The sequence below is a fragment of the Mirounga angustirostris genome, unplaced genomic scaffold (assembly GCF_029215605.1).
Source record: "Mirounga angustirostris isolate CCGP_5_RB_7025 unplaced genomic scaffold, mMirAng1.0.hap1 SCAF_6, whole genome shotgun sequence".
NCBI classification, from domain to species: Eukaryota; Metazoa; Chordata; class Mammalia; order Carnivora; family Phocidae; genus Mirounga; species Mirounga angustirostris.
This window is the reverse complement of record NW_026991714.1, coordinates 44,869,077-44,881,655: the sequence shown is the minus strand read 5'-3', so window position 1 is coordinate 44,881,655 and position 12,579 is coordinate 44,869,077. Positions and strand designations below refer to the sequence as shown.

General features: G+C 41.8%; 1 protein-coding gene across 7 annotated transcripts in view; it reads right to left on the bottom strand.

The window, feature by feature from the left end:
- The window catches only part of CUNH1orf21 (chromosome unknown C1orf21 homolog), a 215,043-nt gene that overhangs the window by 7,376 nt on the left and 195,088 nt on the right, over nt 1-12,579 (bottom strand). Inside the window, exon 7 of one of the 7 annotated variants that reach the window (XM_054508009.2) lies at nt 1,221-9,779. The exons of the other annotated variants lie outside the window; for them this stretch is intronic. Within the exon in view, the coding sequence (XP_054363984.1) occupies nt 9,756-9,779 (24 nt within the window). The 3' untranslated portion in view covers nt 1,221-9,755. Of the gene's footprint in view, nt 1-1,220; nt 9,780-12,579 lie in introns of those variants that run through there. 7 annotated transcript variants of the gene reach the window in all.

The window sequence follows — 12,579 nt, the reverse complement described above, 5'->3', positions numbered from 1 at the left end:
TGGATCGCACAGGAAAAGCAGTCCTTTTCAACAACACCGCTGATAAAGAATAAGTTTTGAACACCAGAATCAGCAGAGACTGGGGCACAGCCTGGTCCCAAGAAGAGCCTGGAATTTAGCAGAGGGCAGCAGGAACGCAAGGTGGGGGAACAAAAGCTGGTATCAGAATCTCATGTCCACTACTTAGCATTCTTATTTATATAAATAATACTTATGTAAACCACATAAGGAATCATGTCTGGTTCTCTCTCTCTCTCTGTTTTTTGGACAAGGCAATTGCAATTTTATGTTTTGATTAAAAAATGTGCACCTGGACAGCTAAATTTTAAGTGTCAATCTAATGCAAGTGTAATAGGAACACCAGCTGTCCCTTTTTAAAAAAAATTTAATTCCAGTATAGTTAACATACAGTGTTATATTAGTTTTAGGTATACAATGTAGTGATTCAGGAATTCTATACATTACTCAGTGCTCATCATGAAAAGTGTACTCTTAATCTCCACCACCTATTTCACCCATTCCCCCCACCGCCCGCCCCTCTGGTAACCATCTGTTTGTTCTCTATAGTTAACAGTCTGTTTTTGGGTTTGTCTCCTTTTTTTTTTCTTTGTTCATTTGTTTTGTTTCTAAATTCCACATATGAGTGGAGTCATATGGTATTTGTCTTTCTCTGACTGACTTATTTCGCTTAGCATTATACTTTCTAGATCCATCCATGTTGTTGCAAATGGCAAGATTCCATTCTTTTTTATGGCTGAGTCATATTCCATTGTGGATATATACACATATATACACACCACATCTTCTTTGTCCACTCATCTGTCCATGGACATTTGGGCTGCTTCCATATCTTGGCTATCGTAAATAATGCTACAATAAACATAGGGGTATATATAGCTTTTCAAATTAGTGTTTTCGTGTTCTTTGGGTGGATACCCAGTAGTGCAATTACTAGATCATATGGTAGTTCTACTTTTAATTTTTTGGGGAACCTCCATACTGTCTCCACCGTGTCTGCACCAGTTTGCATTCCCAGTCTGGTTCTCTTTTTATAATATTCATCCAGGAGTCTTAAACTCAGTCTTGGCTGTTGTCACAAAGTTCTGATTAAAAACCTCACAGGTACTGCAAAGGGGCCAGATAACTAAATATTTTAGGGAAGACTCTCATGTTCGTAGAAAGCAAACATTAAGTTTTGTAACGGAGGCTCATTATGGAAATTTTTTTTTTTTTTTTTTTTTTTTTTAATTCACGAGAGACAGAGCGAGAGAGAAAGCCACAGGGAGAAGCAGGCTCCCAAGGAGCAGGGAGCCCGATGCGGGACTCGATCCCAGGACCCTGAGATCATGACCTGAGCCGAAGGCAGACGCTTAACCATCTGAGCCACCCAGGCGCCCTGGAAGTTTGTTCTAATGAGGCTTATTTCTGTCTCAAACTGCGAGCTACATTTGTCATAAAGCAGGCTCTTGTTTGCTGACTGACTGACCAAAGGAAGCATTCAGTCTCCTCTCCTTTACCTCTCTGGATGACACCAGGAACCACCGTTTGTTTCTGGCCTGTGCATTATTTTGATTCTCCTACTTCCTGTCTGCTTCCTTTGTATGATTCATCTTCCTCCTCTCTCTTCCTAATCGTAGGCATCCTGATTTTCAGTTTCTTGACATAGTTTTGCCTCCTGGATCGACTGCTATCCTGCACTGTGGCTTTCAGGGTGCCCAAGAACACCCCGATTAAGGAAACACAGCCGCTGTGGCTGTATCTTGGCGCAGAAACTTAATGGGGCCACATCCTTGCTCTGCCCACCTAACACCTCTTATTCCCCTGACCTTTGCCTCCGGGCATCACCATCCAGAGGCAACCTCAGATCCAAATTTCCATGGGAATCTGGACATTTAAAAGCTCTGTCCCTGAACCAGGAATACAGGGGCAGGAGAGCTATATGCCACAGCTTGAGCATCTGTGAATGATGAGCTGGAATCCAGAACACCCATGATGTGGAGGCGGGAGGCAGGAAAAGAGAGGAAAAGTGGAATGAAGGCCCCGCCCCATCCTCCGCCTGCGGGGCAGCGGGCCCAAAGCAGGCGCCCTCCACCCCGTCCTCGGGGCTGGAAGTGGCAGGCTGTCTTCCGTCAGCGCTCCAGCAGCATTTTCACTAACAGTCCAACAACAATTTCTAACCACAGTTTTGAGGAAATGCCAAAGAAAAGCAAAAATAATTAGCTGCGCTGTTCAAGTCTCCTCCTCCGACTTACTTCATTAGAAAAATCAGTCAAGGCATTAATGGCCATCTCTGTTTCTAATGAGCTTTATTCTAATTAGACTCACGCGTTATTATTTCGGTTGGAAAAAGGTCTCGTTTGTAAAGAGCAACAGGAGCGTGACAGCTTGTGAAGGCTTCTTTGACCAGACAGAGGCACAATCGCCATGATAACAGCACCAGGGACAACAGTCCCAGTATACTGAGCTTTTCATTTCCAAGAGAGAGCACATATTGACTACGCGGCTTTAAAACCCTCATGACGTGTTTATTATACCCGAATCCTCATTCTACAAACAAAAAGGAAGGTATTTTAGAAGCTTTTTTTTTTTTTTTAAAGGTTTTATTTATTTATTTGACAGAGAGAGACACAGTGAGAGCAGGATCACAAGCAGGAGGAGAGGGAGAGGGAGAGGGAGAGGGAGAAACAGGCTTCCCACCGAGCAGGGAGCCCGATGCGGGGCTCGATCCCAGGACCCTGGGATCATGACCTGAGCCGAAGGCAGACGCTTAACGACTGAGCCACCCAGGCGCCCCTATTTTAGAAACTTTAAGGCACATATTTCTCAAGCTTTATCTGACACTGGCACTCAGATGACTTCAATGATGCTCCTTCTCCCTGCCCCCCCCCTCCACCCCAGGAAGTGAGCAGGAATGAGGATAAAGGTGGGAGGTTCCTATCTCTAGGCCATAGTGAACTGATGTCAGAGGCAGGAGTTGGCAACCTTCTCTGTGAAGGGCCAAACAGTAAATATTTTAAGCTTTGCATTGCAGACGGTCTCTGTTGCCACTCAGCTCTGCTGTTGGAAGCATGAAGGCAGCCATAGATAAAAGGAGAAGAATGAGCCTGGCTGTGTTCCAATAAAACTTTATTTGTGGACACCAAAATTGGAATTTCACGTAATTTTTCACATGTCAGAAAATATATTCTGTTTTTTGCTTTTCCCAACCATTGAAACACGTAAAAACCATTCTTGTTTCATGAGCTGGATTTGGCTCATGGACCATAGTTTGCCCACCCCTGTTGCAGAGAAAAGAATTACCATCAGTGGGTTCAGAGGTCAACATGTCAAGGGTTTGGCCCTCTTCCTAGAAGCTCAAGCAACAGAGATAGTTTCCATCTTGAGAGAAATGTCTCTCAAGGTGGGGTCAGAGTTCTCTTCTAAAATGTCATTTTTATAAAATTGTTCTTATTTTACAAACAAGAAAACCATCAATCAAAATCAAGTTTTCCTACAATCTACCTAATTAATTGGACAGTTTCCAAGTTTCATTTAAATCTCTGTCCATATATCTGTCATTTTTATATAGTTTCAATCCTATGACAGACACATTTTTTTCCACTTAATGTTATCTTATAAAGTTTTTCCCTGTTGTAACCGATTCCTTCTAATGATAAATAGATATAACAAATTTTTGTGGAATTCTTTGTGGAAGATTTCCAGGCCATTTGATGGACTTAATTCAAAGGGATATCTTAATCTACTCTCAGGTATAAGAGTTAAGATTTAAATACCACCCCCTCACCCCCAGGCCAGGTCAACCTACTTGGTAGATTGAGCCTTGCGGGTCCCCTCTAAGGTTCAGTTCCTCTAGGACATGAAGCCTCATGTGTCTCCTCTAGGATTCACTTCCTCTAGACATGAAGTCTCCTCTAGGGTTCACTTCCTCTAGGACATGAAGCCTCATGGCTTCTCTGGGGTTCACCTCCTTCAGGACAATGGCTGTAGCAAGTTTGGGATTTCAATCCATATGCCTCTTGACAAAGACGTGTTTTCCAGACAGACTTTTTAGAGCTCTTTGTTCAGAACTAATTGCTTATACCCTAGAATGTACACTGAACACAGTTGGAGATTGGGTGAGACTAAGTACCCACTTCCTTTCCTTATAGTTTTTAACTGAGAACAGTCAGAAGGAGTCAGATGGGAATTAGCTCTCCTGCTAGGTTAGGGAACCCAGCAGGCCCTTCTCATCACCACCCCCTGTCCCACCCCCAAGGCCCTATGGATGGTGACTGACTCAGCCAGGTGTATGTGGACAGAATGGAGGATGTTGGGTTTGCCCCTCTTACTGCTCATAAGCTAGCAGACTAGAGAGGAGGAAGTGTGAAAGGTTGGTTCCTTTTCTTCCTCTCCACAGAGAGGAGCAACCTTGTCTGCGCGATCAGTGCTCACCATCCCTTCCCTTTCTCTTTGCTTTCAGAATAGAAAGCACATGCATCCGGCCAGGAAGAGGACCACAGCTCCTGATGGGAGGTCCCTGCCTATAAAAGGTAGAGAAGAGTGGAGTAGCCATATAGGATGGGGAGAAAGCCCAAAGGGCAATGAGGAGTGGGTGTCCTGGGCCCCGGGATGGGGAGAGCATGTCCATGTGGCTTCCTTCCTCATCCAGGACATGGCTAAGGTGGCCAACCTGCACACTAAAAGAGAAGGGAAAGCAGGTCCATGGGACTTCATTATGGATCCTGAGGGGCCTACTGGCCTGATGAACCCAACACATTTCCTGGGAATGAGCACTCTACAAGGATGACAACTGAGGGGGGTCCAGAGGACACATGACAGGCTGAGGCAAGCCGAAGTGACTGGATTTGTGGGGACTATTTAGCCTAATGGGAAGCTCTGATTAAATTAAGGATTGCCTCATATTTGGCCAACTGGCCAATATGAATAACAATCAACAGAAGTCAACTACATCTCTGGTCATGACTATCAGAATCCTTGGGAATAATGATTCAAAGGAAATCTAAAAAAGGACCGTTTCAGGTGACTTAGAGCATTTCTCAGTGCCTGTATATTACTGCTTGTTGGTTGTCTTCCACCAAACTGCATACGCTGGGATGCTGTGGAAAGTGTGAGCAAGACTCGTGACCACTATTTAATCTGTTTTTTCCCACTAGACATTTTGTCATAAACATTGTCCTGTTTTCATAGACTTCTGTTAATCTTGAGAAATTTAAAAGGTACAGAAAAGTAAAAAGAATGTAACAAAGACTGTATTTCTATCACTTGGACATAAGAAGCAGTAATATTTTGTAACATCTGCTTCTAGCTGCTGCCCTCCCTGATGAAATTGCTGTCCCAGTCCCCATTCCCCTGTCCCCAGGCACAACAATGGTCATGGGTTTAGTAGGCGGCCTCCCAGCTCATTTTTGATACTCTAACATTCATATTTTTACTCTATCGAATAAACTATGCTTTACGTGTATATGCATGTTTAAATATATAACAGATATAAACACATCCATATATAAATATATCATATAAAAATATATCATATCAATGTGTGCATACACACGTGTATACGTCTATCAGTGCATATGGCATATAGACAGTACTTCATAAATACTTGCTGAATGTCCATCCCTAAACAACGTACAGCATTTTTACATTTTTTAATTGGGATGGTATCATACAATTTTTATCATTCTGCATATTCCCTTGTTCATGTAATAATATGGTTTCAAATCTATACAGTCCATGTATATATATATATATACACACACACACACACACACACACACACACACACCTGATTCATTTCCTTTAACTGCTGTATAATATTCCACTGCAGATTCCTACAGTTTCATCTACTCATTCCTCCACAGGTAGACACTTAGGCTGCTTCGGGGGCCTTTCCCTTTGCTATCAAACACAGAATGTTTCAGTAAATTTTATTGTATAGATGTAAACGAATTTCAAGGATACCGACCCAGAAGTTTCATCGATGATTTTATTGGTTTGTATTAATAGTACTTCTTTATATATTCCAGCTATAGATCCTTTCGATGTTTTAAGTGTTGCAAATATATTCTGAACTAGTTTACTAGAAACTCTGCATTTGGGAATTACGAGGCTCATGAATAAGGGAGACACTGACCCATGACAGTCACCCGGCTCCTTGTGTCAATTTTCAGTGTGTTAAGAACCCAGAAGGGAGGCAGGATATGATTAAATGTCTCCAAACCTCCAACAACCAATTTTGGGAATATGAGTTTAAAGAATTTTGGTACTCCTCTTTTGAATCTATGTAGGAAAATGGGATTAAATGAGGGCAATCTAGAATTATCTGCTCCAAGAATGCTTTTTCTAGGAATGAAACAGAATATGTCTCCACTCAACAGAACTTCAAAGAGAGGAATAAGTATCCATTAATAACAAGATTATCTCAGAATAAAACTTTCAAGAAATGTACAGAACATAATATGCTTCGTAATTCCTTCCCAAATGATATAAACAGGCATGTGTCATTCTTTGCTACAGAGGAATTGCTTAGTGGGAATTTCAAAGAGTTGGGGGCAATCGATAAGATATTCTCTAAAGTTCCTCTCAACTCGAAATTTTATGCTTCTAGATTAGACGTTCCCTAAAGGCAAAAACCCAACTTTTAAATTATGCACCTTCTATGGCCCCTGGCTCATTTCTGTGTCCAGGGAACACATCCCAGTTATGCTCATTAAATGAATCAAAAGAAGTCAGTTTTACTGTTTTAATGATTTTTGGGGAGATCCCCTTTCCTAACTTTTTTTGTTTTTGTTGTTGTCACAAGCCTTTTGAGGCTGGTATTGCTATTTGTAAAAGTGTGTTTTAAAAAATCTACAAGAGTTAAAAAAGAATGAACCCTCTAAACACGAAAAATCTATATAGGGATCCAGCTCTACCCAGGCCACTGACTCACTGACTCGTTCTGTAATCACAGCTCAAAAGCTAGTGCAAGGTTATTGAATGGTGCTAAAAATGTTCACATGAATCTAATTCCTTAACACGTTTATACCACACAGGAGGGAGGCAGGTCAGGGCACACTGGCAAAGAATCCTCTTCCAATACTCAACCTATAAGGAGACATCTGTACCACAGGAAGGCACTTTTGCTGGAGCAAAATTCAAGCTGTTAAGTTCTGCATTTTTAGTTTCAATTTTTGCCCCCTCAAAACCCACCTCCCCTCAGTCTCTACAAATGGCCTTGATGATAAGGATACAAACAACTTCAAGCATGTCCAACGGACCAAACCCTCCGCTAGACTCTGGTGAATTAGCTCTAATTTCCCAGACAAGTTGGTATTGTTATGCAAATTTGTCGAAGAGGAGCCAGAGTATCAGAAAGGTCTAACAATCAGCCTGGGGCCACACAGCTACAACTGGAGCTGGTTCTCAGATCTGGCCCGGGGTTGGAAGCAAGGCTCTTTGTCTTCCTCTGTGCTGCTTCTTTCCTTGACTTCTCTCAATGCAGGTCTTGGCTCTGCACCTGCTAGCTACTTATTGTGCTGTTCTTTGTTAAGAGCACCTCCTATCTTGCTGAGCCCTCTACTGTAGGAGGCTGCCTGACCATACCTCCTTCCTTTGTATGCTTTCGCTTCTGCTAAGCCCCACGGTCTTATTTGTACCATTCCCTCATTCAACAAGTGTGCTAAGCATCTCTTCTGTCCTAGGCCCTGTGCTAGGTTCTGGGGAAGCAAAGACAAATGATTCCCAAAGACAAATCTTAGCCCAGAGGGTTAAGACAACGCCCATGGCTGCCAAACGCAAAGAATGGAAAGGCCATGCAGACGAAGGGAAACAGCCCAGGAAGAGGATGGGAAGGAGAAACTGAATGGGAACAAGGGAATGGCCCACACCAGCATCACTGTCTCTGCTCGGAGTGGTACCTTGGGCTGCCCTCCCTTGCCTAACTACTGCACCATGGCAAAATGACACCATTCACTGGTTGTGCCCCACATTACTGTCGGCCACACTTCATTCATAAAAACGGTAGGGCTCTTATTTGCATTCATGTACTGCATCGTTCTGGAATCTGAACTCTTCTCTGCTGCTCCCTAAAGAGCCCGGCTGATAGTGCCTCAAGAATTCTCAGAAAATCAAGCCCTCCAGAAAAAAGAAAGCAAGCAGAGACCGAGTGTTTCATTTCTTTCAGGCTCGTTGCCTGCTTTATCTTCCTTGGCCGCACCATCTATTCCTATCAGCTACCTTAGCATCTTAGCCACACGCTTTGCCAGTGGTTCCTACACCAGTGTTATCATCATGACTATTCAGTAGGGAGAAAAACAAAACAGGACTGAGTCCCATCCTTACCCTTGTAACTACAGCTTTAATTTGGCTGATGAATGAGGAAAGGTACACACAGGAGAGAGGGAAGGCAAGGCAGGGGGGTGGAGGGCAAGGGGACACAGGAAGGGTCTGGTTATTAGCAAGGCCATACTATGCTTACTGTGGAACACAAAACTGTTTAATGAAATGATATTTCATTTCCAGCCCACTTGCAAAATATACATGCCAGCAGGAGCCTCTCTCCACCAGTGTTGAGGGCTGTTGAGGGCCTTGGCTGTTGTTAAAAGTGAAAAGCAAGAAGGGAGGCACACCCTATGATTTCCTCTGCACACACACGCAGGCTGTGTAACATTCCTTAGGATTTGATACAACAGTCCCATGTTTCTCTTCCCTAGTGGGCACTGAGGAGGCCTTCAAACAGGCGCCCAGAGAGTAAAACCTATCATCAGCTGCATCTGCCACACATTGTATCTGATTCTATAGCAACTCTGAAGTTACATAGTCCCCTACAGGGGTAGTTTATATATAGAACCAAACATCATGGTTCATAAATTACATGCTAGTCACTCTCTTCACCAGGTGAAAAGCAAACACCTTCTGATCTCCAACACATTGATTCAAGACATGGTTCAGACTGAGCTGATGTAATATTACGAGGAAGAGCCCTTGAAATAAATTTATAAATGCAGATATGCTCTTTCTCACCAGCTAGGTTAGTTCTGGGGCCAAGGGAATCAGGCCACTGCAGGAATGCAAACATTTTCTAAGTGTAAATGATTTTTTTAATAGATGTACAGGTCTATTGATGAACAAACGTCCTTTAAAATCAGCCGATTTTAAATCCAGAGCTGCTCTTTCTCATACATTTCCTCAAAAGGTTATAATGAATAATTCCATTCAACAGTGACAGAATCTCAAGCTCGTATAGGAATAAGCGAGATGATACAGTAGGTGTGCTGGTCGCTCATCCTCAGGGGGTGAAGTACTATCAGCTACTTTTGAGAGGAAGGAAGGGCAGTAAGAAAAGGAGAATGGGTTTGTGTGGCGTTTCCTAGTCTTTAAAACCAGAGATCTATATGGATCATTGCTAGTAAGGTTCACGGGTGCAGATAGCCCCCTGGATCAGAGGGAAGCAGCACATCAATGAAATGCCATCATAAAGAAATCCACAGGTTCTTGGCCTGGGGCCCAGGGACAGGCTCCAGGGAATTATCAAACTCTGACATTTTACTTAAGGAATTTGTGTATATGATATGTGCATTTTTATAGGGAGAGTCTCTATAACTTTTATAAGATTCCAAAAAGATGCTCACGGCTTAACAAAGCTTACAAAGTCTTGCTTGAGAAAAACTAATCAGATGCAAATGGCACTGTACTGAGACATTCTTTATTTAATATTAAGAGCTGTCTTGGGACGTCTGGATGGCTCAGTCTGTTAAGTTTCTGCCTTCTTCAGCTCAGGTCATACTCCAATTGAATATCTGAGTAAAACATAATGAGGTAAAAGTAAACGAAGTGCTCCTATTGTGTCATAGGAATTTTACTCTCCACCAAGGAAATGCAGAAGTAAATCAAATAGAGGTTATAAAGTTCTTTGGAACTCTCATTGCTCTCCTGACCAAAGCTCTCCCAGATGCAGCTCAGTGTCCTGGCCTTCTAGATGCCAGCGCAGTGGAAATGGTACCAAGTGTCCAGGAAGCTGTCCTGGCTGCCTGGTTAATGGGACCTCAAGTTTCAACACCTGACCCAACAAACACTTGTGTTCGGTACAGGAGGACCTGGCTCCCGGTGACGACGGGAGGGCAGGGGGGTGTGGGGAGAAGGGGGTGATGGATGAAGGGTTCCAATCAGTAAAACATTGTGAAAGAAACATTGTGAAAGAAACTTACTTTTAAAATTGAGCTCCTCAAGGCCAGGGACTGTTACCTACATATTTTGTATCCCAAATTTCCTATCTATTTTCTATCCTGCATAACTATCTGGTACTCAGTAAGTGGTAAGTAAGTTTTTTAAAGGCATTTTTGCTACTTGCTTTCCTTTGCCATCATTAACTTGTTAGAAAATGCTGGTCCAGCTGAAGGTGCAAACTAGAGCCGTCCAACTTAAGTTCCACTGTAAATATGAGACCATCTAACAGTCTTTATACTATACTTTCTTTATACTAATGGTACTTTTACATGTCTCTTGAGAGCGACAGAGATTTCTTTTGGTGTCGAGAGTTGAAGGGTAAATTGAAACCATGTCCTACAGACATTCAATAAATATAAAGGAAGAATCAAGGAAGGGCAGATTTAAATCTCTGCACATTCAGTCAATTTTGCTTCTTAGCAATTGAAGGAAGAAAAAGGAATCCCTGGACATTTCTGAGAGATTAAATCTCAAAACTCAAGCCCTCTTAGAATGACTCCAATTTTCAGCATGAAGCTCTTGAGGTGTTTTTGGTTTTTAAAGATTTATTTATTTATTTGAGAGAGAGAGAGAGAGAATGCACAGAGCAGGGAGGGGCAGAGGGAGAGAGAGTCTGAAGCTGACTCTGTGCTCAGGGTGGAGCCCGATGTGGGGCTCGATCTTACAACCCCGAGATCATGACCTGAACTGAAACCAAGAGCTGGATGCTTAACTGACTGTGCCAGCCAGGTGCCCCTGTTTTTTGCTTTTTAAAATCAACCCTATAAAACCTAAAGAATAGATCTGAGTCGCATTTATGGTTGTCCTCAGGCTAGCTTGGACTAAAGAAATATTTAGCAATGATGGAAAGTCAGGAAAATAATTTGTAAGAATCCACTTCCAATCTTGGTTATATAAAATATAGTGAAGATTATATTAAGTCAAATGCATATATTAAGAAGGAACATTTTAATCTTAGAGGCTCAATGGTGAAATAATACACAGAACAGCATGTTCAAAATATTCAGAAAGATGAACTTTAGATAAGAGGGAAGAAACAGGAAAGCCTGGTTCAGACCGAATAGAAAATTCCCCTAGAAATCTGTAACTGGGTGCATGTCACAGATTACATAACAGCTCTTCGAACATAAATGTATTCCATAGTGGGAATACTGTTTATGTTGAATCTACAAATGCTCCTTTGTCCAGGGAAGGTTCCATCCAACAGATGATCAAGTTATAAACTTTGCTTTTGTTGTGTTAGACACATCATACTCTATACCCTGGATACAAAAGGAAGAAGGGAAGTCGGATTTCAGATGTGAACAATGAATTCCAGTTTTGAGTAAAAGGAGGTAGAATTTCAATTATGGAAACACACCAGGAAGGGATTAGATCATCTTAAATGCCTTGTCAGGGTTTGTAACTTTTGGTTAAAAAGATACTTACTATTCAGGTTTCAACTTTTACAGACTAACTCTGACTACTAAGAAGATCTTTTTATGCCATGCAGCCCAAACAAACTGAGAAAGAAAAGGTCTTCACCATTACAGTGGGAAAAAAAATATTTATTTTTTTGCCTTTCTTTACTAAAACAAATGTTATTGACAAGTTGAACAGCTTTTGAACGAATACGTGAAACTTGGTAATTATTCCTAGATGAAGTTTTCAATCTAAAAAGTCATATGTAAGCCAGGATGTCACTTAAAAAAAAAAAGGGGCACCCGAGTGGCTTAGCCTCTGACTCTTGGTTTTGGCTCAGGTCATGATCTCACGGTGGTGAGACTGAGCCCTGAGTTGGGCTCAGCCCTGGGTGTGGAGCCTGCTTGAGATTCTTTCTCTCTCTCTCTCTCTCCCCCTCTGCCCCTTCACTCTCCCTCTCTAAAAATAAAATAAAATAAAATAAATTATATGCAAAGGAGTATTTATGCATAGCCAAGTAATACTGTAGGTTAAAGTTCCATTCTAATTCATCATCCATCTCTACCTTTCACATTGGCAATATATGTGGTCCTTTAATGGTGCATTAGAAGATTGCACAACTATTCTTTAAGGAGGTCCACTTCAGAATGAGGTCTGCTGCTAAAATACTGATGAATTTAAGCCCTACATATTTTCCATTGAGTGATATATGTCATAACTTAGGAATTCATGAAGGAATGCTCAGATAAAAGTGCCACAAAAAGTAAAAAATAAATAAAAATTAAAATGGAAAAAACTTCAAAGGCAAAACTGGCCCATGATGCCTTAATCATAGTTGTGCTATGTTCTGAATTTAGAATTTTACTCTTCTTCAGAACAGGGTTTTCAAATGGTAATACTCAGATTTGTAACTGTAGTATTTAAAATTCACCCCCTGCAGTGATGAATTTAAATTCTACAAGTATGTAAGTA